The sequence below is a fragment of the Ambystoma mexicanum genome, chromosome 9, assembly GCF_040938575.1.
Source record: "Ambystoma mexicanum isolate Mex_15411 chromosome 9, UKY_AmexF1_1, whole genome shotgun sequence".
NCBI lineage: Eukaryota > Metazoa > Chordata > Amphibia > Caudata > Ambystomatidae > Ambystoma > Ambystoma mexicanum.
In genome coordinates, this window is record NC_090931.1 from 294,687,965 (window position 1) to 294,713,880 (window position 25,916).

The 25,916-nt window shown below is 48.5% G+C and overlaps 1 protein-coding gene across 3 annotated transcripts in view; it reads left to right on the forward strand.

The window, feature by feature from the left end:
- The window catches only part of ACACA (acetyl-CoA carboxylase alpha), a 1,281,346-nt gene that overhangs the window by 820,902 nt on the left and 434,528 nt on the right, over positions 1-25,916 (forward strand). For all 3 annotated transcript variants that reach the window (XM_069614682.1, XM_069614683.1, XM_069614684.1), the window contains 2 exons: positions 4,919-5,016; positions 8,477-8,597. In XM_069614682.1, coding sequence (XP_069470783.1) covers positions 4,919-5,016; positions 8,477-8,597 — 219 coding nt within the window. The remainder of the gene's footprint in view (positions 1-4,918; positions 5,017-8,476; positions 8,598-25,916) is intronic.

Sequence of the window (25,916 nt, forward strand, 5' to 3'; positions counted from 1 at the left end):
AAACTTTTCGACAGGCGGCGTAGTGGACCTGGACCCTGCTGTCGATCCGTCTTGTCCGGTTGTCGATCGTCAGCTCCAGAAGTGACGTCAGGCGTCGTATATATAGCACGTCACTACGTCCCAGACTTCAGTTCCTTTTTTCGCACGCTTGCACGTTGCATCAGGAACATGACTCGAGTTTACACTACTTTTTTTGTACCTAGTTGTACGTTTTTTCTGAAAACCTTGACTCAATGTCATCTCACAGGGTTTCGGGCTTCAAGCGATGCTGAGATTGCGAGACCAAAATGTCTGTAACCAATCCCACGACACGGATGCCTGCGCATCGTGTGCAAAGATGAAGCCGAAGTCCCGAATTGAGAGGACCGGAAAACTGGCTTTGGGCCGACCGGTCACCAAATCTCTGGCACTGTCCCTTGTCCGGTCGTCGGAGGCCGAGACTTTGGAACCCACCCCCGACAAGGGGAAGAAAGGACATTGCAAGAAGACTAAGAAACGGTCTCACTCCAGGAGCCATTCCTCGTCATCTTCCTCATGGAAGAAGAAGCAGCACCACCGCCATCGACACAAGTCCAGCTCGTCGTCGGAACGAGGTAAGCCCGTGACGGGGCCAACCACTCGAGAAGAGTGGGAAAGTTTTAAAACTTCCATGCTTGACCTGTTTAGGCAACAAGCTGCTGTAGGTGCGGCTCCAGCCCACGACCAGCAAGCTTTGGTGGCAAAAGCAGCGCTCGGTGCTCCTGATCCCAAGCCAGCCACTCCATTGACATCGCCGGCTACGAAAACGCCTTCGGGCATCACGCCTACCAGGCATAAGTTGCTGGAGGGCCGTACGGCTGAGGCCCACGACACCCATCGGTTATCCGCGCGTCCTTCAGCACCGAAGGAACCTTCGGCTTCGAAAGCTTTGGCTTCGAAACCTATTCTCAAGTCTTCAGAGCTGACAGTTGGCAATGGTTCATTTGTGCTGCTGTCGAGATTGAGTTTCTTTGGCCCGATGCAATCGATATTTGACGTGGATGAACCCGATGATCCAGACGACCCCGTTTACACGAGAACCAGCGCCATTAACTTTTTTGACGACCATGCCGATTTATTGCCCTTACCTCAGGGTCTACAAGACGCCAGTGGTCTGGATACTTCTCCAGATGTTGAGGTACAACAAAACCAGCCCAGGCTAATATCAAGTTCAGGGATCTGGTTCACAGGGTTGTTGACACCTTTGGGTTGAAGACGTCCACCACACTTCTTCAGGGGTATGAGCTCACAGACATTTTGGAGGCGGGTCCCACAGTTGAGCATAACATGCCATTCAACCCAGCCATTGAGGACCTTTTAGCCTCCTTATGGCAGCACCCTTGTACTATTCCTCCTGTGAATGCCAATTTTACAGGGAAGTATAGGCCGGCAAGAGGAGATCCTTCTTTCCTCGCCAAACCCCCTTCCGCGGAAGGGTTGGTTATACAGGCTGCCAGTATTTCCACCAGACCTGTGGCATCCACTTCCAATCTGCCTACAGACGGAGAGGGGAAGAAATCCGACTCATTGGCCAGAAAGGTGTTTCCCCCCTGGCAGCATGGCGCTCAAAGCCACAAACATAGCCTGTGGATTCGCCAAGTACTTCTTTGGCTTATGGAAGGCTGTGGAACATGCTGCTGAATACGTCAGGGAGGGTGCCATGCAGGATGTTTATTTACAGCTGGTGGAGGATGGGAAGGAGGTAGCCAAGCAGTAATTGCAAACAGGCCTAGACGTAGCAGACTGCGATGGCAGAGCAATGGGTTCAGCAGTAGTAATGAGATGCCAAGCCTATCTAAACAATTCTGGCTTTTCTCTGAATGTTCAGAACAGGCTGATGGACATGCCCTTTCAACGTGACATGTTTTCCGTCCAGAAAGCGTGCGAATACTTGGAGAAATGTAAGGAATCCAAGTTGGCTGCTAAATCAGTGGGCCTAGCAGCGCAGCCAGCCAAGTCTACCATGAGCTTCGCCTCCAAGGGCAGAGGCTATAGACGTTACGTACCCTATGGCAGGAAGGCCCAGCTCCTGCAAGCCAGGCAAGGGCAGAGGCGCTTCTTTCATCCTGGAAGGGGCAGAGGATCCTCTAGAGGCCAACAAGCAGCAACAGTGGCAGGGGTGCCCGTGCCCTCTAAGCTGCTTTGATTTTCCCCTACCCCAATGCACCGGTTGATGGACGGTTGGCAGGGCATTGGCCCCAGTGGCAGGAAATAACTTTTGATGCCTGGGCCCTGCAGTTGATTTGGTGGGCTTATTGTTTGCTTTTTCTAAAGAGACCTACAGACAGACCTCCACCTCCCCCAATCCAACTGGGACAGGAGCTCCAGGAAGAACTGAGAGCCCTATTGTCGAAGGGTGCCGTGGAAGAGGTACCTCCCGATCAGAGAGTGTCTGGTTGGTATTTTCTGGTGCCCATGAAGGGAGGGGGTCTTTGTTCCACCCTGGACCTCAGGGCCTTGAACAAGTTCCATCCTGGACCTCAGGGCCTTGAACAAGTTCTTGAGGAAAGACAAATTCAGAATGGTGACGTTGAGAGAAATTCTCCATGCTCCCGAACTTCAGGATTGGCTAGTGTCAATCGACCTACAGGACGCCTATTTGCATGTGTCAATACATCAAAAGCACAGGAAGTTCTAATGTTCCTCATAGGGGACAATCACTATCAGTTCAAAGTTCTTCCCTTTGGGTTAACCTCCGCACCAAGGGTCTTCACCAAACTCATGGCGTTACTTGCGGCTCAACTCAGGAGATCCGGGGTCCATGTATTTCCATAACTGGATGACTGGCTGATCCGAGCGAATTCGGCGGGGCAGGTTTTGTCTCATCTACAGAACACCTGCCTTCTACCGCACAGGCTGGCCTTTCCCCTCAACTTCATGAAGTCCCGTTTGACACCAGTTCAGCAGCTCCAGTTCATCGGAGCAGTCCTAGACACCCGGGTATGGAAGGCTTTTCCTCCCGAGGAGAGAGTCCGCAACATAGCCCAGATGTTGCATTTGTTTCAGAACCACGCCACCCTTCCAGCGGCTTCCTTCTTCCGCCTCTTGGGTCTCATTGCCTCTTGTATTTTTCTAGTGCCAGAGGTCAGGCTGCGTATGAGATCCCTCCGGTGGCTCCTGAGGGACCCGTGGTCTCAGTATCTGGGAGCATTCGCGGATCGCCTTTCAGTGTCCAGCCAGGTAGTCCGCGAACTCGGCTGTTGGAACACGTGCAGCAATCTATTGGCGGGGGAACCGTTCTGGCCTCCTTGGCCCCAGGCCTGAGTGGTCACAGATGCGGTCCTGAAGGGTTGGGGTGCCCACTGCAAGGATTTGTAGGTGAGCAGCCTCTGGTCTCCATCAGAAGCCAGGTGGCACATCAACAGGCTGGGGTTGCAGGTCATCAGGTTAGCCCTGAGGGCTTTTGCCCCCTCTTTCAGAGGGAAGCATGTCCTCGTCCTGACGGACAACACAGTGGCCATGCACTACCTCAACAAGCTGGGTGGTGTGCACTCCTGCCCACTCTGTACAGAGGCAATTCAGCTGTGGTTCTGGTTGCGAGAAAACCAGTTCACCTGGCAGGGGCAGAGAACACCTTGGTGGATGCTCTGACCAGGCAGAGCATGGTCTCACAAGAGTGGGAAGTGTGCCAGGAAGTCGAGGAAGTCGCTCTCTGGTGTACCCCATGGGTGGATCTATTTGCCACGTGTCCAACAGGAAGTGCGAACAGTTTTGCTCAAGGGATTTTCCAGCGAACAGCGCACTAGTGGATGCATTTCTGGTGGATTGGATGTTCCCTCTACACTACGCCTCTCCCCACCCCTGACTCCCACCATCCCTTGGGTTCTCGGGAGGTTAGAGATTTTCTAGCGGCCATGATCTTGATCGCTCCGGATTGGGCGAGGAGAATGTGGTACTCCGATCTCCTGGATCTGACCATCTGTCCACCTTACTGATTGCCTCGGCGTCCGGATCTCCTAATGCAGTTGGAGGGTCCAGTGATCCAACCAACCCTGGATTCCCTCAACCTACATGCGTGGCTCTTGAGAGGATGAGGTATGATGACTGGGACCTCTCAGAGAAGGTACTTGAGGTGTTTCTGGCTACACGCAGGCCTTCTACAAGATCTCTGTACTCCTGCAGGTGGAGAAGGTTTGAGGCATTGTGCAGGGAACGCAAGACTGACCCTATCTCTTGCCCCACCACCACAGTGATGGAGTTCCTTCTGTCACTGGCCTCTTCAGGCTTTCAAGTTGCCACAGTCAAAGGGGATTTTTTGCGGCCCCGTCTGTGTTCAAGAGGTCCCCAAAATAAAGGTTCCTTTTTTACTATTCCGGTCATGGCACTGCTCTTCCTCGTGTCAGTACTTTTGGAGTCATCCATACTCACTCCTCCATCACTCTTCCTCATCACAGTATTGTCTACCTGATAGAGAGGGCTGCTATGTATGAGGCAACTAGCAGAAGAAAGAGGAGACAAAGAAGGTGGGGGTGCTTGGGACCTATCCACATTGTTGGGTGAGCAGTGCCTGGCGGCATGGTGGTTAACATACTACGTCGTCCCTCGGTAGTATGGGACGACGTAGTATGTCCCATACAAGTCTCTCACAGATGAGGGCCCTTCCCATGGGATCCTCTCGCTGAGTACCACCCCCAGGGGGACTATCGGGTAGCGCCTTCACCTCCTTGGCCCCATGGGAAGGGTCCCCTACCAGGGGAGAAATGACGACATCGAGGGAGTCGTCACAGCTAGGAAAAAGGGCCATTTGTGTTGTTATTTTTGTGCTTTTCCATTTTGTTATGAAATTGTGATATTATACAATATTCGATCTTATCTTCCCATGAATTAAATTCTGGAGTATACATTCGCTCAAACTGTTGAAGCTACTTTGTGATTTTAAAAAACCTGTGTTTTTTTCTAGGGATTCAAGTACTTATACCTGACACCGCAAGACTATAAGAAGGTCAGTGCTCTGAACTCGGTCCATTGTGAGCACGTGGAGGACGAAGGAGAATCCAGGTGTGTACCAGCACAGGTGTTGTAGCCTATGCTTGGTTTCCAGGACTGTGTGTTGAAGTCTCTATTTCTCAGTGACACCCCTTGTGATCCTCGCCAATGCATGCTGAGTCTTAGTTCAGTGTCTTGCAAGTTTCGGTTTGGGAGTTTCCACTGAGACACTTTTGTGTTCTCGCCAGGGTGTGATCCTTTTGCTACCCATTGTGCCAAAGACAACACATCCGTTTGAGCCACACACACGCTATTCTAATGAGAATATTTTATTTTGCAAATTCATGGTTTAATATTATACAAAAATAAATGTGCAAAAGACATTGGACCTTTCTAGAGCCATGCGGTAGGCACCCAGCTGCTCCAGTTTGCCCTTTGGTTCGCCTGATGGGGGGCCTTAGTATTTTGCTTTTAAGTATAGAGGCTTTCGTATCTGGACCCTCTATCCGTTGCCGGCTTCTAGTTTAGCTCACAGACTCCACCCTGCCAGATGTAGTAACAGAGTAGCGCTGTCCAGGCCTTTCAAGGCCTTCTAGCTCGGGGCCTACTTCTTTTCACGTCACGCAGCCGAGTGTCGGCGGGGTAAGGTCATAGGAGGCACGCCTTAGCAGAATGGAAACCTTTTCAGTGAAATTGTTAAGTAAGTGAATGCTTTATCAAAAACTGCTGTGGCGCAAAGGAACAGATTGAGAGGAAAATATGTAATTGGCTATTTGCGGGAAAGGTGGGCAGCGCAGAGAACCCAAAGTAGGCAATATTTTTGTATTGTGCATTTCACATGAAGCCATTTGGTAACAGGACAAGGGAGGAGGTTGCCCCATTTGGCAAGGAATGAGGGAGGACTCTTTAGGCATCTCCTCACTAAACGCTTATTCAGTGACAAGAGGATGCTTTGAAAATATTTCATGTAGCGTGTGATGAGGGCCACTGTGACAAATCCACCAATAGGAGGCCATGGAAGAGGACATTGGGTCTCTGGGGGCCAGAGCAAGCTGCCGTCTAGCTGATGCAACTGCCGATTTCCCCAGACTCCCCCTATCCTTCTCCATTCTAAATGGGGAACCCCGAAAACCAACCTGAAAAGAAGTCCTCCTAGAAGGGCCACTTATTACATGGGTTATATGAGTAACACCTGGGAACCCTCACACTGATGCTCCGGCGAGTACATTCCGGCATAGAGCAGGGGCACACACATAAGGCTCTAAAATAGCTCAGCGAGATGAGCGCTCGCTGCTGCGGTCTGTGTGATCTGCAGGTCGCAGGTTCAAATCCCGGCAAGGCCAACCCAGCCTTTCATCCAGCCGAGGTAGAAAAATGAGTACCAATCTTGGTTAGGTGATATTGTATGTAAATATGTTCTATGTAAAGAGCTCTGGCCAAAGAGCTATGTAAATAACACATCATTATCATTAATACATCATTATAAATCGCCTGATGGCGATGATCGAGAGTGCCCAGAAATTGTAGTGATTGCCACCACCTCTGCACGCGCAGCAATCGTACTTGCATCTAGCGAGAAGCGTTAGGCAGACATCGGGCAGAGAGGGCAGCAAAGGACAGACACACACAAGGAGGCAATGACCCTCTGGGCCATTTGTCTGCAACCTGTGCCTCTCCGGGTGTTTTGGACTACAACGCCCATTATCACTCACCATTGGCCATGATGGCTAGTGCTAATGGGACTTTTAGTGCAAAACATCTGGAGAGTCAAAGGTTGCAGACCCCTGGCCTAGGCTGAGAGGGAGAGTGGATCATTTATAGCAGTAATCACAATGAAGTATGGTTACCTACTGTGAGATAGAGTAACCCGCATAGCCATCCATCTACCATGACAGTTCCGCCTGATTATAGGGTGTCGGCCAGCAAAGTTAAACCCATGGAACTCAAACCCTTGATAAACACAGCAAACGGGGAAATGCACAACACATGCCAGGAGTGAAAGGGGAGAAAGGAATCACCTGAACGCAAGTTGAGGCCAAAATGCCCTGACCAATCTGGTATTAAAATGTTATGGGGGAGAGAATCCAACCAATCACATATCTTCTTGAGATACTTTAGCTTATGACGACAAAATGAAAAGAGGAAGAAAGAGACCAACGCTGAGGTAGTTAAGGTGGAGTCCCAGAGAGTAGGTGGATTCAGGCAGGCATTGGGGGAGACCCCGGTGGGCTCCAGAGACCATTCACACTGTGAAGTACCAATCCGCTGAGGTCTGGCAGGAGCTACTTCGCAAGAGAATCCAAGCAGAGCCTGCAGTGGGCTTAAGCCCAGGAGGATGGCCAGTGGGTGGTAGGTGAGCATAACTTCAGGTAGAGGAGCACCCAAGCGGGTGGTGGAGTTTCCGCTAAGGCCAGGAGAATCACACGTCCTGAAAGGTAGGCTTGTGCTGTGTCTACATCTACAGAATGACAGCGGGCCGCAGTTTTATACCAAAGGAAAACCCAAAGCTACACCTGGAGCAACTCCAAAGGCAGGGAAGAAGCAGCATGCTGCCACACTTTAAACACCCTGCATGTGAGCGAACTAAAGGAAGCGGAAAGAGTGTAGGCGTTCTAGGTCCTCTTAGTATCGACCCTTGCACTTGTTTATTTATCCTTAATTCGGACATTGGTTTTTCCCGCTTGTTTTCCAAGTGCCTCGCTCTTAGAAAGGTTGGACCTCCTCCATCCCTTCCCAATATATAAATAGACGCGTTGAACTGGTTCCCTGTGCATATCTGTTCTACGCATTCCGTGGCAACCTTATGCATTTCTAATTCCTGCTGGAAGCTCCCTGTGCAAAAGCCTGCATCTGAGCTGATGCTCCCCTGAAAGCAGTGTCCTGTTCATGCCTGCACCTAAGACCCTGCGAATGGGCCGGAACAACACTATGTTCAGTATTTGGGCCCCTTGCATTGAAGACTGGCTTACCTGTTCTGCCCTGTTGTGGCCCACGCCCAAAGAATGCTGTTTTGGTGCTCAAATTTAATTTCAAAGGGTGAATACGGAACTCCTAGTACACCCGCTCATTGCAGCTGGGAGTTTTAACTTTTGGCCACTAAGGTAGAGCGTTTGCTTGAGTGTGGTTAGTTACACCGTGCCACAAGGCAACCACAAAATGTGCCACAGTGATGCATACAACTCGTTCCAATTTACTGAGGTCGATGTTTGCAAACTCTTTGAATGCCTACAGGCAGGCATTTGAAATGTGATCCACTCCACGGCATGATGCTGTTTCTTAGCTGCACTAGCTAGCGTGCTTTCAGACTGATTCCACTCTCTTGAAAGCGCGGGTTCAATCTGTGTATTTACGTCACCGGCTCAAGAGAGAGGTTTTGTTTCTACTGGTGACCATATGAAGTCATGCCGCAGTTGGCTTGTTTGACCCTGTCTGGCACTTTTCTATCCTAATAACTTTGTACTACTTTACTGCCAGTGTAATTGGTCTGATGGTCTCCACCACGTTGCCGCCTGACACTCTGTTTCCTCAACAGGTATAAGATCACGGACATCATTGGCAAGGAAGAAGGGATTGGGGTGGAGAACCTGAGAGGATCTGGAATGATTGCTGGAGAATCTTCCCTGGCCTACGAAGAGATCATCACCATAAATCTGGTAATCTCCCAGTCGTGTTCGACTAACCGAAAGTCATCGCATAATAGTATGATATGATAGGTTATTTATCACGCCGGACCCGGGGATCGAACCTGTGCTTCTCCCTGTCGTCTTGCTTCCAAGGCGAGCATGTTGCCGCTGAGCTATCCCCCCGAGACAGCTTGGATATAGTCTAGGCAGATGGGAATGGTTTATGGGACAGAGGGGAGATCGAAGCAAGAGTTGCTTTCAGAGATGGTTCAGAAAAGGGTAGTGGTTGATAGTAGCTATGTGGGCAGCGCTAGCTTGCCGCTCATACTAGAGTTATTTATGCAGTACTTTCTAGAAAGATACAGAGAGCTGCTCATGGAGGGAAAAGAAAAGCCCTCAACCTAGGCTCAAGTGAGCATATGTGGGTTCACTTTCCCCAGTGTAGGCACTTCTCACAAAGTTAAGGTGCTGGAATAAATAAGCACAATATAATTATTTTGCTCGTATTTTTGTATTCTGTTCTATCTCATTTTACGCACTCTCTCATAATCATAGATTCCCATTTGTATTTACAGTGATGTCAATCTTTGAGGTTAGTAAATTCATGGTCTGGAGTTTCATCCTTAGGACTTTCTCAAGGCAGTTCTCATTGAAGAGTCCATAGTTAACTTAGGTTCCCAAATTCGGTGAGTTATTGCGTTCTGTATTGTTTCTGCGCCCGAGGTTTAGTAACGGGTTAAGATCCCTGCTCTCTGTGTTCTGCCGGTGCCTGTCTGGCGTCTCAGAGACACATGCTAATAACTATGGACTCTTGAATTAGAACTGCCCTGAGAAAGCCCTAAGGGCGAAACTTCAGGCCATGGAGTTGGCACATCAGCCAAATAAGAATAGCCAAACAGGCCGATGAGAATCATTGAACTTACAAACCTCACAAATTAACAATACTGTAAATACAAATGGGAATCAATGATTATGAGAGAGAATGTTTAAAATGAGATGGAACAGAATGCAAAAGAATTATATTGTGCTTATTTATTCCAGCACCCTAACTTTGTGAGAAGCGCCTACAATTGGGAAAGCAAATCCACGTTTGCCTTTAGAGACCAGTGTGGTCTATGAAGGAGGTGTGGTCTAGATGCTTTTCAAAGGGGGGAGTTGCAGTGTAGCAGGGAGTTGTGTTGTGTGGCGCAGGTGTTGCGCAAGAGGATATGGTTTATTCTTAGTGGGGGAAGTGTGATGTAGCGAAGCTGCTCCCCAGTGAGGGGCAGGTGCCTGAGGATGAACCTTTTGCTATAAAAGACAGGGGGCACCTCTACAATGACTTGAAGGCTAATAGAAAAGGTGTGTCTTCAGCAGAGGTGCTGCAGACTTTAAAATGTAAATCGAACAGAAGGTCAGTGTGGCTTCTGGGGGAAGCTTTAGCCCAGGTTGAGTTTCCAGATCTCTGGACCCAAGTGTCTGTCTCAGTGAGACAACTTGGGAGTCTCGCCAAGACGTGTTCCCTCATTGAGCCCCAGCTCAGCGCCTTGGAAGTTGGATCGTGTGTTGGGTTTCTCAGTTTTGGGTCCCCGCTGCTGTGTTCTCTTTAGAGGTGCCCTTTTGCTGCAGACATGTGTATCCATGCATAGACACAACTAGCCACAATCTTCAACTTGTTCCTTAAGGCATCTCTCGCATGTTGTCAAGTGTGGCTTCCCTCCCATGTATGATCCCAGGAGGGGGAGATTCGTTTAAGCTGCGTTCGCCAGAATGGCTCAGCGATGAGACCACATTTCACCAGACTTGACACATGTTCCTTTTTAGCAATGCTGTGAGTGGATAGCAGGAACTCTTTTCTCGCCTCACTGCTTTTGTTGCAGGACTTGAGACGCCCCCGTTGCCCACGCATTGAGTCTGTTCCCCTAAGAGCACATCCCAGCAGCGGAAGGCTTTTCTTAAAAGGCCACGAGTGACGCTCAAGGCGACTCCTTGGATGTTGCCTGCATTTGTATGAAAGTCCCGTTATTTGTGCTCTTATTTCCAACGATGTTCAGTGTTATTCTGCTTTGTAAAAGACATAAGGGCTCATTATGTGTTTGACGGAGCAGGTCAAAGTGAAGGTAATTCTCCTACCGCCTGTCATGATTCGCCGTTTACGCCCCTTTTGGACTTCCTGGTCCATGGTGCACCGCAACCTTGGAACTGTTATCCTCCCAACATGGCCGACGCCTCAGACACGTTGCGGTCTAGCGTTTATGCAGGAGCCCTGGCTTCCTAGAAAACGGGCATGCCCCTGCGGTGCTGCGTGGCTTAACGCTCCCTTTCGAGTTCGGCGGCTAGTGTGCTCGTTGTTTCCTTCCTTCTCCTTGTGCCGATTCTCCAATATTATTCTTCTCCCCATCCTTCCTGGAGTACTAGGTGCGGCCTTACGCCTCCGCCTGAGGCCGCTCTCCCCTTTCCTTCTTGGAACGCGACCCGTTTCTTCCACGCTCGCAGCCTTCCCCCTGCACTCTGCGAGAAGTGCCATTTCCTTCCTGGTTCCGCGCTTCATCCCGGATATAGACTGCCCATTTCTTACCTTCCTGGAATCCTGAACTCTTGTCTTCTTCCAAGTCTGCCTGTGGATCCACGCTGGACACGGAGGATCACCGCCCTTACCTGGATAAGTCCCGGACATCCCGGAACACTGAAAGACCTCCAAAGAAGAAGACGACCAAGGGCAAACAGGTGAGATCAGGGGCAGAGTGTGACAGTTTGAGATGCCAAGTACCTGATGCAGAGTTCAACATGGAGGCTGCTGTTCAGGACCTCATGAGAGGTATGCAAGAGTTGACAACAGAGGTGCAAAACCTCAAAGCTGAAAATGCAGCATTAAAACAACTCGTGCTCTCCAGAGACTCAGCGTTCCAGGAAAGTGCCCTGGTAGGGGGCATAGTGGACAAATAAGATGGTTCCTCCAAAACACTGCGATCCTTCCTTGATTCCTGTTTGGTACACTTCACATTAAAACCCTACTATTTTTCCACACCCCGGGCCAAGGTGGGATTCATAATATCACATCTCTCTGGTAATGCTTTGGCCTGGGCAACTCCCTTGGTGAATGCTGGAGACCCACTCCTGGACAATTATGATGGATTTGTAGAGGCGTTTAAAACCATGTTTTATCGCCCTGAACAAATCTACAGTGCTTAGGAAAGGCTCTTGGAGTTCCAGCAAGGGAACCAAGACATGCTATCTTATGTAACCCGCTTTAAGCAGTTGGCTAAAGAGGCTGATTCGTCCCAGGAGGCAAGTTTTACCTTGTTTCGGAGAGGGTTAAATGACGAAATCAAGGATGAACTAGCCAGAGTAGCCCGCCCTAGTTCTTTCCAGGCTTTAATAGATTTGTCCCTCCAAATCGACTTCCGAATCCAGGAAAGAAAAGCAGAGAAAAGAAGAACAAAAACTGTTCTCCCAAAAGTTTCCATGGATTTTCCTAGCCTAAAGGAAACAACCACACTGCATTCACCTGATCCAGAACCTATGCAATTGGGCTCCTTACGGGGTCCTATATCTTCGCAGGAAAGGATGCATAGGATCAATACTGGACTCTGTATGTATTGTGCCTCTGATAAACATCTGGTAAGGAATTGTCCTATAGCGGCGTTCAGGAAACGCCAGCTCCGGATCTTGAGCGGAGCCCAGCTTCGGGAGATAAACACTTGCTCCGCTTCTGGGCCTTCCTTGAATTGTCCCCGATTGAATACGTTGGTGGTCCTGTAAACATCCTTGTCTACCGCCAATAAGGAGACTCATTCCATCCTGGCCCTAGTGGACTGCAGTGTCATGGGAATGTTCTTGGGCCACGATTGGGCCTTGAAACATAACATTCCTCGAGAATCCAAAGAAACAATCCAAGCAGTCGAAGGAATTGACAGGAAACCACGGTCTTCAGGACCCATAACCCAGCAAACCACTGAGTTGTTGCTCTCAATAAACAACCATCAGGAGTTGCTTCGTTTTGATATCATCAAGGCAGCACACTACCCCATGGTTCTGGGGATGCCCTGGCTACAAAAACACAACCCATACATCAATTGGGCGGCCGGATCCCTATTTCTAGGCTCCGAATTTGTTTGTCCCATTGTTTATGTGCAGCAGAAGAAGACCAAGTGAGATACGAGGTCACACAGCCGCTCTCACAGGAACCCAATCCGGGTTTATGAGTAGACGAAAATAATTTCAAGTTCAATTAGTTAGTAAAAATTATATATTGTTGATTGAAGAATGACAACGTTCAGGTTCAGTTGTGTTTCAACATCATTTTATCAAAGAAAGGAATCTCTTATGCGAGAAGTCACTAATACACTCTTAGTGAGGAAGAGATTGAGCCACATCAAGTTTTTCAATCAGACCAAAAAATTGCCAATGCATTTCGGAATAACATTTCCTTCATCAGGGCAGGTCTATAAATAATGTATACCAAATCATCAAAAAAAGTTAACCATCATCATGTGACAAAACACATTAATATGTAATCAAATAGGTACACAGGATCCTATTTATATGTACCACATCTTACTCCACCAATAGGAACATAGATTATATTATAAAAGAAGGATAAGATGGTAAACTTTCTCTACTTCCACCCCTCCTTCTCCCCCAACGATTAGACACCTCTGACAGATTCTCCGGGACTACAGGTCTTGACAACATAGACTGCGTGCAACATTCCAAATTTCAAAAAACATTTTTGTTTAATACAGAATATTTAAATTAAAACATAAGATACTACCCACACCTAACACAGTGTACAAAACTACCACTAAAACCTACAAAATCTAAAAAGCTAAATTTCAAATAAACCACTTACAAATGGACACAGACGAAATCACATATCACAGTACATAGAAAAAACCTAAATGTGTCACTAAAACAACATATAATCCCAACATGTTTCTGTTCTTTAAAGCCCCTTTCGGGCGAACATTCTTCAGGGGAACCTTTAAAACATCCACTATTCTTCTCAACACCGTGTTGAATGGGTAGTTTCAGGCAACCAGCCTGCAAAGAAGAGAAAAAGAGGAAACTAATCAGATCCCCAGGGGAGGGGGTATTACCAAATGTAAAAGTGGAGTTGACTCAGTCAAGAGAACAATTCCCCAAAAAGGTTTAGAAATTAAACCAATTAGATTTACCTTAATGTGGTGAATCTTCAACGCACTTCTGTAAATGACAGATAGGCTAATTTTTCTTCATTGAAAAACCAAGATACTTCAAAAGGCGTCTCAATCCGCCGAAAATATCGTCACACCTAGAAAGGACACATCACACTACCAATGAGCCACAGATCACTACAGGACAACAGTCATGAATTGTTCAGGATATATTAAATAAAAATTACCTTCATGCAAGTGAAGCCACCCACAACGTGGGGCAAGGGGAGGAAATCCCTTGTAATGACAACCAAGTCTGCAGATGATTACAAAAGAGGACGCAGAACCAATCTGTAATATAAGAAGGGCGGTCACCAACCATCTCAAAGAGCATTAAAATGCACTGATACACCACGGCTCCCAAATGTGTAAAAAAAGGGAAGAAAAGAAACCATTTCAAGCCCAGCCTAGGTCGTGCATTAGAGCTCATGCTTCCAAACAGTAGTGTCATACACCAGCGGTCTTCACAGCCATTAAATGTGTAAAAACATGCTGAACGTGACCAAGTAGTGAGAGATAGTACACAGCACCTCAACGTTCAGTAAGTAAAAAACTGCGGAAAAGGGATAATAGCCACCAACATCACTAAAAGTAATGTAGCTACTAAAGTTCAAGAACAACATGCTCACCTCTAGATTAGGAGAAACAAACTCCTCGCTAATGACTCGCGGGGTTTGAAAGAAGACCGTGCAGCACCAGCATGTGTTTTCACCAAGTGCAGCAAAACGCTCACCACTTCCTAGTAAACACTAAGAAAGGACTATACTTTTCGATTAAATACTCGCCGGCAAGAAAATACAGCGGCCATCTTTTACATGCAATTTTCCTAGTGAACACTAAGGAAGGACTACACTCTTCAGTTAGGTACTAGCCGGTAAGAAAAAATTAGCGGCCATCTTTGCATCAAACCACCCAACAACAAGGGGAAGCAGCGTTGAGAAGAGAGTGCACTGGGGGGGCACAAAACCATTCAAATGAAATCGACACAGCATTGCAAAAATCAAGCAACAGACATAGTCAAATTTTTGCAAATATAGATGGCACAAAATAAGGAAAATTCAAAAAAATTTCAAAACACAGCCAAAATTGCAAACAATAATCAGATTGGAGAAAACATTTATGTTTGGCTGACCAGATGCCAATCAATACTCTCATTGAGCCCCAGAACATTACTTTGCAATTTAAAAATATTTTTTTGTTCCAGGTTCAATCATTTCTGGTCTGTCTCGGCTTTCCTATGGGGCTGTGACTATATAAATTTGACTGTCTGTTGCTTGATTTTTGCAATGCTGTGTCGATTTCTTTTGAATGGTTTTGTGCCCCCCAGTGCACTCTCTTCTCAACACTGCTTCCCCTTGTTGTTGGGTGGTTTGATGCAAAGATGGCCGCTAGTTTTTTCTTACCGGCTATTACCTAACTGAAGAGTGTAGTCCTTCCTTAGTGTTCACTAGGAACATTGCATGTAAAAGATGGCCGCTGTATTTTCTTGCCGGCGAGTATTTAATCGAAAAGTATAGTCCTTTCTTAGTGTTTACTAGGAAGTGGTGAGCGTTTTGCTGCACTTAGTGAAAACACATGCTGGTGCTGCACGGTCTTCTTTCAAACCCCGCGAGTCATTAGCGAGGAGTTTGTTTCTCCTAATCTAGAGGTGAGCATGTTGTTCTTGAACTTTAGTAGCTACATTACTTTTAGTGATGTTGGTGGCTATTATCCCTTTTCCGCAGTTTTTTACTTACTGAACGTTGAGGTGCTGTGTACTATCTCTCACTACTTGGTCACGTTCAGCATGTTTTTACACATTTAATGGCTGTGAAGACCGCTGGTGTATGACACTACTGTTTGGAAGCATGAGCTCTAATGCATGACCTAGGCTGGGCTTGAAATGGTTTCTTTTCTTCCCTTTGTTTACACATTTGGGAGCCGTGGTGTATCGGTGCATTTTAATGCTCTTTGAGATGGTTGGTGACCACCCTTCTTATATTACAGATTGGTTCTGCGTCCTCTTTTGTAATCATCTGCAGACTTGGTTGTCATTACAAGGGATTTCCTCCCCTTGCCCCACGTTGTGGGTGGCTTCACTTGCATGAAGGTAATTTTTATTTAATATATCCTGAACAATTCATGACTGTTGTCCTGTAGTGATCTGTGGCTCATTGGTAGTGTGATGTGTCCTTTCTAGGTGTGGCGATATTTTCGGCGGATTGAGACGCCTTTTGAAGTATCTTGGTTTTTCAATGAAGAAAAATTAGCATATCTGTCATTTACAGACGTTCGTTGAAGATTCACCACATTAAGGTAAATCTAATTGGTTTAATTTCTAAACCTTTTTCTGGAATTGTTCTCTTGACTGAGTCAACTCCACTTTTACATTTGGTAATACCCCCTCCCCTGGGGATCTGATTAGTTTCCTCTGTTTCTCTTCTTTGCAGGCTGGTTGCCTGAAACTACCCTTTCAACACGGTGTTGAGAAGAATAGTGGATGTTTTAAAGGTTCCCCTGAAGAATGTTCGCCCGAAAGGGGCTTTAAAGAACAGAAACATGTTGGGATTATATGTTGTTTTAGTGACACATTTAGGTTTTGTCTATGTACTGTGATATGTGATTTCGTCTGTGTCCATTTGTAAGTGGTTTATTTGAAATTTAGCTTTTTAGATTTTGTAGGTTTTAGTGGTAGTTTTGTACACTGTGTTAGGTGTGGGTAGTATCTTATGTTTTAATTTAAATATTCTGTATTAAACAAAAATGTTTTTTGAAATTTGGAATGTTGCACGCAGTCTATGTTGTCAAGACCTGTAGTGCCGGAGAATCTGTCAGAGGTGTCTAATCGTTGGGGGAGAAGGAGGGGTGGAAGTAGAGAAAGTTTACCATCTTATCCTTCTTTTATAATACAAAACACATTAATACATGTTAGTGTCATATATATATATGAGAATGTAAAGAACATACCATTTGGTTGAAGTAACAGTAGTAGATGGTAAAGATGAGGAAGCAAATTTGAGAAAAAGAAAATAGAAAATGATGAGACTCTATACGATCTGAGTTAAGGACAGTGAGATAAAGAAAGAAAAGAAAATGTTTTACCTGAAATGCGTGTGCTGTGTGTGGCGTTGTCAGCTATTTAGAATTCAAAACTGCCTGATGTAAAATCAGCGTAGAAGAACATCCTTCAGCAGTATGTCTGTAATCAGAAAGCATATGTGTTGGTAAGAGGGTGGAATCCATGTATCGGAAACAAAATGTAAGCATTAAGACAAGCTTACCGTGCTGGACACGGGGAACTGTGGTGCTCCCGTTGCCTGCTCGTGAAACACTGCGGCTGTAGCATTGAGGCGTCGCTAGGGCAACGCTTCCTTTAAAAGACACGTGACCGCAAGACAGCCCAAATTGGCGCGCGGTCAAAAATGTGAGGCTACATTCAAACCCATGGGTTTGTTTAGGACAAATATTAATATTTGTCTGGCCTCATGGCTATTAATGAAGAATTGTAGAGTGTTAAAAAATGGAAAACAAAATTGAAATGATAGAAATAAAAGAAATACTATGCTAAAGTCATAAATGTGAATGTCATTCTGGCCGTGCAAAGGGCTGGTGAGTGGTGTGCAGTAAAAACATTAGTGACATATAGAGGGCAACTTTTGAGTTCATACATAAGCATAAATATACTGTGTTATCGGTGGGGAAGTCCAAGAGGGGACCCCTTTTAGTCCAAACATGATACAGTGACATTTGTCGTACATAGAAGAAAACCTGATAACATGGTTATATATTGTAACGCTTTCAATTTACATATCTAAACCCCTGCTACGGTTGGTGTCGTCAAAGGCGGCACCTTGGGTCCGAGACAATTTGTCCAGGAAATGCAGCAGGGTAACTTATAGGTCCACATTCATAGGGTACAAAGAACATATCAATCAAAACAGATAAAATTACGGATCATAAGAAGCAGTGGTAATTGATTTCTTCATTAATTCCATTTGGGACCAGACTACCAAGTTTGTCGATCCAAAACGTCTCTCTACGGTTCAACCGCTGGTTCAAGTCCTCGTGTGGATTGATCCTCGCGATTGCCTCCAAAATCACAAATCTTATTTGGGTCAGATTGTGTCCATTTTCAATCCAATGTCGTGCTACAGCTGAGTTCATGTTTGCATTCCGGATGCAAGACCGGTGTTCGTTCCATCTCATTTTAGCCATTCTTGTGGATTGGCCCACATAGAACTTTCCGCATGGGCATTTGATGCCGTAAATAATGTTTGTGCTGTCGCAGGTTCCGTAGGTTTTTAGGAGAATCTTTCTTCCTGTTCTTGGGTGGTTGATAACATTCCCCTTGATTATTGAGTTACAGTTACTGCAATGAAGACAAGGGAATGTACCAATTCTCTGAGTTATGGGTTCTTTGAGAGGCGGTCTGGTGTGTACCAGTTCGTCCCTGAGATTCTTGCTGCGCTGGTATGCAAACACCGGTAATTCACTAAATAAATTCTGTACCCTGGTGTCGTTTTTCAAGATCCCCCAGTGTTTGCTGATGGTTTTCTTAATCTTATTGCTTTGGATTGAGAATTTGGAAACATACACAGGTGACTTAAGTTCTCTTTTGGTTTTAGGATTTTGGGTTGATACCAGAGTTTCGCGTGCCATGGCGCTCACCCTGGCAGACGCCAAGTCGAGTTCCTTCTGTTTATAACCACGTGCCAAAAACTTTTCTTTCATCACAAGCTGTTGAGCTGTGCAGTCCTCTGGGTCACTTACAATTTTCTTTACCCGTAACAGTTGACTATATGGAAGATTTCTGAGCAAACTAGGCTGATGAAAACTCAAACGATGTAGAAGATTATTGCGGTCAGTTGGTTTGCGGAACAGAGAGGTGCTGTAGCCGGTGGTTTGCTTTTTGATGAGGACGTCCAGAAAAGTGATAGTGTCATGTGAGATTTCCCTCGTGAACTGAATACGTTGATCGATGTTATTAAGGTATTCAAAAAAAGAGTCAAAATCAGCCCTCGTGCCTCTCCACACGCCGAAAATGTCATCTATATAACGTGTCCATAAGTGGATGTCTTTATTCCACATCTGTTTGTTGAGTACATTGTCCGTTTCAAATTTAAACATAAAGCAGTTAGCATATGTGGGTGCCATAGTGGCCTCCATAGATGTTCCTGAAGTTTGTAGATAGAACTGGTTACCGTATTGAAAGTAAGAATTTTCTGAAATGAACTGTAACAGTGCCAGTATAAACTCCTTCTGTGCACGGATTTCTGATGCTTGTAATAATAGCCATTCAACTGATTCGATGCCCAAGTCATGTGGTATAGATGTGTAAAGGCTTCTGACATCAATGGTGAACATCAGGTCATCCTGCTGAAAAGTGGTGGAGCTAGGTTTTTGAAGGAAATGGGTGGTATCACGAGTATATGTGGAGGTTTCCCTAGAGTGCAGGAACAGTCGCCAAGCTCGTTGAGCCTTTTATTTTGCCCAGTATCAATTTTGCATACATCATGTCCCTGGAACCAACAACATAATCACTGATGCATTATCCAGGCACCCTGATTACGAGCCGGTTGATGCCCGCGCCTTTCCGAAGATGTTTCCCGACACAGTTTTTGTGGCACAGGCCAACTCCTTATTGGAAAACATCTGCGCTGAAACACCATCTTCTGATCTCTGGAAGGATTACATCAAGACAAATCAATGGACCTTAGTCGCTAAAGATGGCTACTTCTTCAAAGATATAAGACGGGCGGTACCCACGCAAGAATTGAGAACCAAGATAATAAACCTCTGTCATGATAACTTCCATTCGAGGGGATTGGGTCCTCCGACGTATTCCATATCTATGACAGGTAATCACCACAGCTGTGCTGCTTCGGAAACTTTTTTCGGCGTCTGCGTCCTGCGTCGATGACGTCGATGCGCTGTCGTCGAGGACCTCCTCCGACGTCCGACGTCATCCGATGTGATAAGTAGGACGCACGACGCCCGTAGCCTCAGTTCCGTTTTTTTCCACGAACGTGTTGCTTCGTGAATCTCGGTTAACGCCTCGACTCTTTGGAGTTCTGTTCTTCTCGGTTCTTCGAACCTGTTCGTTTTTGTGAGAATCTCCTTCGTGTGAAGATGTCTTCTACTTCGTCTTCGACCCCGCGTCCGGGCTTCAAGAAGTGCGGGGAGTGTGGTTCCAAGATGTCGGTGACGGACTCGCACGCCGCCTGCCTCTGGTGCCTCGGGGAGGCCCACGACACGGATGACTGTATCGACTGCTAGTCGCTCACGTCCAAAGCCTTACGTGAACGTAAGAAGAAGTTGTCGGTAGGTCGGGTGTCCAAGCCCCAGAAGTCGAAGTCTGCGGGGCTTTCGACGGATGATTCGAGAGGAGACTCTCCGTGTCATCGTCGGAAGTCTCGTGGGTCTCCTTCTAGGAGTCGGTCTTGCCACTCCTCGGCCTCTTCGAGGCATTCTCGGAAGCGCCGACAGCGGTCGTCTTCCAGGTCCTCTTCTGAGGACTCTGCCCGGCACGTCGCTTACCCCACCAGCCGTGCGACGCCGGAGGAATGGGCTTCCTTCGGGAAGAAAATGCTGGCGATTCTCGAGTCGCAGGGTACTAAGCCGTCCGCGCCCCCGAGTGGGGTCGGTCGTGAGAGGTCGAGAGACACCGCTCGCAAGAGTGGTCGGCACGAGTCACGGGAGAGGTCCCGTTCGGACAAGGGGACTCGTTCTTGACGTACCCGTTCCAGGGCCCGGTCCTCGACGCGTTCGAGACCGTGTGCACCTGTGATGTCTTCGAGGAAGACATCGACGTCTGAGGCGTCGAGGAAGTTGACAGGCTTTCTCGAGGCTCCGGCTCCGAGGAAGTTATCGAAGCCGTCAACGCTCAGGTCGTCGAAGGACACGCTCGGAGCTCCGGCTTCGAGGACTGTGTCGACGCCGTCGATGCTGGCGGCGCTGCATCTGACGTCGACGCCGATTTACTCGACGTCGACGCCGATCCTCTCGGCGCCGATGCCTGTTCTTTCGACGCCGGCGCCGATTCACTCGACGCCCTTGACGCCTTTCGAGGCCGGGGTGTCGGAGGTACCCCGTGGCACGGGGGAACCCCCTAGGAAGGCTCTGGTTAAGAGCAAGCACTCTCGGGTGCCTTCTTTTTGCCACCTGGAATATATTTCGGAGGTGGATGAGGATTCTGATGGCCTGGTTCCTAGTCAGGTTCCAGATGAAATTGTCTCGGGCCATAGTCAGTTTGACGATTTGAGGCAGTCACTGCATGATGCCAGTGGACTGGACACCTCTCCGGAGGTGGAGTTTTATAGGCCTGAGCCTGGCTCTCATGCCGATTCCTCGTACCGGCGACTTATGGCTAGGGTTTCCGAGTACTTGGGATGGTCTGCTCCCCCAGGGGAGTTTGTGAAAATGATCTCATGGACATCCTTGATGTTGGTCCCCCAACTGACCCGGTACTGCCGTTTCATATGGCTCTACAGAGAAGGGTGGCGGCGGCTTGGACTGCTCCGGAGAGTCTCCCGGCGGTGGGCAGGTCCTTGTCGCGAAAATACCGTCCAGCCAGTAGCGACCCCTGCTACTTGACCAGGCACCCCACTCCGGAGAGTTTGGTGGTGCAGGCGGCCACGGCCCCGGCAAAGCAGGCGTCGTACCCTACCATCCCTCCTGATAGGGACGACAAACGTTTTGATGGCTGGGTGAAGAAAGTGTTTTCTTCTGGTGGTATGGCGCTTCAGGCGGCCAACTCCATTTGTGCCTTGTCTCGTTTCACACACACTCTGTGGAACTGTGTTGCGTTAGCGGCTGAACATATTTCCGAAGGGGACGAACGGGATGGTTTCCTTGCTATGGTCCAGGATAGTAAGGATGCCATGTGTGAGTCCGTTCAGTCTGGTTTGGACATGGCTGAATGCGTCAGCAGGTCTATGGCGGCGAGCACCGTGATATGCAGGTTTGCGTGGTTGCGGAAGTCAGGGTTTGCTCCTGATGTGCAGTCCTGGCTCCTCAACATGCCCTTTGACGGTGAACACCTTTTTGGCAGCAAGGCTGACGAGAGCCTTGAGAGGTTGCAGACCTCAAAAGCTGCAGCGAAGTCGTTGGGCGCTGCAGTTCGCCAACCTCTGCCTTTTCGTCCTAGGGGACAGCAATGGAGGGGTGGTTCCTTTCGCTATTACTCAGCTTTCAGTAAAGCGAGAGGAGCTGGCAGTCAAAGAGGCCAAAGCAGGGGTACCAGAGGTGGACCACAGGGTACCCGTGGTGCCAGGGCCGCTCGGGCAGTTGCCTCTTTGCCCTCAGGTAACGCTGCAGCCGCTACCACTCAGTCATGAGGCCATGTCCCATGGTTCGCCGGTTGGGGGAAGGCTGGCGCAGCATCTTGTGGAGTGGCGTGCCATTACTTCAGATGTGTGGGTTCTGGAGATCATAACCCACGGCTACTGTCTTCCCTTTCGGCACAGGCCTCGCGACAATCCACCGGGGAACCTCTCTTTGCAGAGTCCGGATCCGCTCCTTGTGCAGGAAATTCAAGCCCTGCTGGAGAAAGGTGCCATAGAACTGGTGCCTGTAGCGGAGAGGAACAAGGGATGGTATTCCCCTTATTTTTTGATTTCGAAGAAAGACGGGGGATTGAGACCCATCATGGACTTGCGCGGTTTGAACAAACTCCTCAGGAAGGACAAGTTCAAGATGGTTACTCTCTCTCGAGTCCTCCAGGCCCTTCAGCTTCAGGACTGGTTGGTGTCTCCCGACCTCAAGGATGCTTACTTCCATGTGCCGATCCATCCCAAGCACAAGAAGTACCTGAGGTGCGCGGTTGGCGACTCGCACTTTCTGTTTCGGGTCCTGCCGTTCGGATTGACCTCCGCCCCGAGGGTTTTCACCAAGCTCATGGTGGTGGTGGCAGCGCATCTCAGGCAAGGGGGGATTCACGTCTACCCATACCTGGACGATTGGTTGATCAGGGGGAGCTCTCCCGAGCAAGTCCTGGATCATCTGTCCGTCACCTGCCACTCCCTTCACAGGCTGGGCTTCTCCCTCAATTTAAAGAAGTCCCATTTGACGCCAACACAGCGGCTCCAGTACATCGGAGCAGTGCTCGACACTTCCCTGGGGCAGTGCTTTCCTCCCCAGGTGAGGGCTCTTCACATTCAGCAGGTGGTGCACAAGTTTCAGCATGCCCAGACGCTCCCAGCGTTCGAGTTCTTGAGGTTGCTCGGCCTCATGGCATCCTGCATTCTTCTGGTGCCAGAGGCTCGCCTGCGGATGAGATCTTTGCAGTGGGCACTCAAGATGCAATGGTCGCATTCCTCCAGCAGGATGTCGGACCCGGTTCAGGTGCCGCCCTCGGTCGCCCGGGACCTTCTGTGGTGGGCCGTCGAAGGCAACTTGATGAAGGGGGCTCCATTTTGGCTTCCCTGGCCAGAGGTGACGATCGTGACGGATGCATCCCTCACGGGATGGGGAGCTCATGCCAACGAGCTGACAGTCAGCGGTCGTTGGTCTCCGTCGGAGTCCAGACTCCATATCAATCTGTTGGAGCTGAGGGCCGTCAGGCTAGCCCTGAAGGCTTTTCTGCCGACTGTGCGAGGAAAGAATGTCCTGATCCTGACGGACAACACAGTGGCCATGCACTACCTCAACAAAAAGGGGGGGCAGGGTCACTTCCTCTGTGCAGGGAGGCGATGCAGCTCGAGTTCTGGGCCATCCAACAGGAAGTTTCGATCTCGGCAGTTCATCTGGCCGGAGACGAAAACGTGACGGCGGACGCTCTGAGCAGGCAGAGCACGATCTCTCACGAGTGGGAGTTGGCTCAGGAGATTCTCCTGGAGATCTTCGCCCTTTGGGGGACCCCTCAAGTGGATCTCTTCGCCTCCAGTGTCAACCGGAAGTGCGAGAGGTTCTGCTCTGGTGGAGTGGTCATTCCCGCTGCTGTACGCGTTTCCTCCAGTCCCTGTCATCCCTCAAGTGCTGCGGAGGTTACGGAAGTTCGGTTCCCGGATGATCCTCATTGCTCCCGCGTGGGCTCGGAGGACGTGGTACCCGGACCTTCTCGACTTGTCCATCTGCCCTCCACGTCGTCTTCCCTACCGAGATGATCTGCTCTCACGGGAGGGGGGTCAGGTTCTCCATCCAGAGGTCAGATCCCTCAACCTTCAAGCTCGGCTTCTGAAAGGTTGAGGTATAAGGATTGGGACCTCCCTGAAGACGTGATGGTGGTGTTGCTCTCGGCCCGACGGCCAGCAACAAAGTCTCTTTACCGTTGCCGTTGGCGTAAGTTCTGTGACTGGTGCAGAGTTTAGAATGTGGATCCTTTTTGCATGTGACATCCCCATGGTTCTGTCCTTTTTACTTTCTTTGGCCCACAGGGGCTTGCAAGTGGGTACCATTAAAGGTTACCTGGCGGCGCTGTCCATCTTTAAGCGCTCGTCTGAAGAGTGTTCCTACTTTAAAATCCCTTTAATTTCACAGTTTCTGGAAGGGCTCACTAATGTGTTCCCTCCGTCACCTTTCCTGGTGCCCGGTTGGGATTTAAACCTTGTTCTTAAGTTTCTTATGGGTGCTCCGTTTGAGCCTTTGCATTCTTGCCCTTTGAGGCTGTTAACTCTGAAAACTGTGTTTTTGGTTGCGGTTACTTCCGCTCGCAGAGTGAGTGAGTTACAGGCACTTTCAGTTAAGCCACCCTTCACTGTATTTCATAAGGACAGGGTTGTCCTTAGAGTTCGTCCTTCTTTTCTTCCGAAGGTGGTTTCGGAATTTCATTTGGCCCAGAAGGTTGTTCTTCCGGCATTCTATCCTCCTCCGCATCCTGGTAAGGAAGAGGAGAGGCTCCATAGGCTTGATCCTAGGAGAGCTTTAAGCTTTTATGTTTCACGCATGTCCCGGGTCAGAGTGGACGATCAACTCTTTATTGGTTACGCTGGAAAGCGTTTGGGACAGGCTGTGACGAAACAGACTTTGTCTCGCTGGATTATTTTGGCCATCTCGGAGTGTTACCGCTTGGCGGGTAAGGACCCACCGGCTGGCTTGCGGGCCCATTCTACCAGGGGTATGGCTGCATCTACTGCCCTGAAGAGGGGTGTTCCTATTCGCGACATCTGTGATGCAGCCAACTGGGCTTCTGTACATACATTTGTACGTCACTATTCCCTCGATTCCATCCGAGGACAGGATCTGGCCTTTGGCAAGGCGGTCCTTTGCTCTGCTTTTTGATGGGCAATTCTAAATTTTGATTCTAAATTCTTTCCCTCCTCCTTGCTCTGGTACTGCTTTGGGAGTCTGTCATAGATATGGAATACGTCGGAGGACCCAATCCCCTCGAAGAACAAGTTACTCTCTTACCTGGTAACGTTCTTTCGATGGGATGGTCCGACGACGTATTCCATATCGCTCCCTCCCTGCCTTCCCCGCTGCAGAATTTATTTTGCGATTGCAGCTTACGTTCCGCAAGGCTTTGTGTCTGACTGGCAGTTGACTAATGTCACACGTTCTGGGGGAAAAAACTACAACTGAGGCTACGGGCGTCGTGCATCCTACTTATCACATCGGATGACGTCGGACGTCGGAAGAGGTCCTCGACGACGGCGCATCGACGCAGGACGCAGACGCCGAAAAAAGTTTCAGAAGCAGCACAGCTGTGGTGATTACCTGTCATAGATATGGAATACGTCGTCGGACCATCCCATCGAAAGAACGTTACCAGGTAAGAAAGTAACTTGTTCTTCTGGGCATCGGGGCGTTACTGCCACACTTCGCCTCATTCAGAGATAATTCTTGTGGCCTAACATGATCGCCGGTGTAAGGACATATGTCCAAGCCTGCCCGGTCTGCAGCCAGAATAAGTGTGAGAATAGAAAACCTGCAGGTCTTCTCCATCAGCCCACATTGCTAGAGCGTCCTGGGAAATAATCGCTACTGACTTCATAGTGGAATTTCCCCCTTCCAAGGGATTTATTACCATCATGGTTACTATCGATCTATTCACCCACATGGCTCACTTCACCCCCTTGTACAAATTGCCTACAGCACAAGAAATGGCAGGAATATTTTTAAATCACATTTTTAGGCTACATGGTCTTCCTTCCAAGATCATTTCAGATTGTGGTCCTCAGTACATTTCCCAATTTTGGAAACACCCATGTCACATGTTGGGCATTCAACAAGCATTATCTTCTGGATACCACTCCAAGAC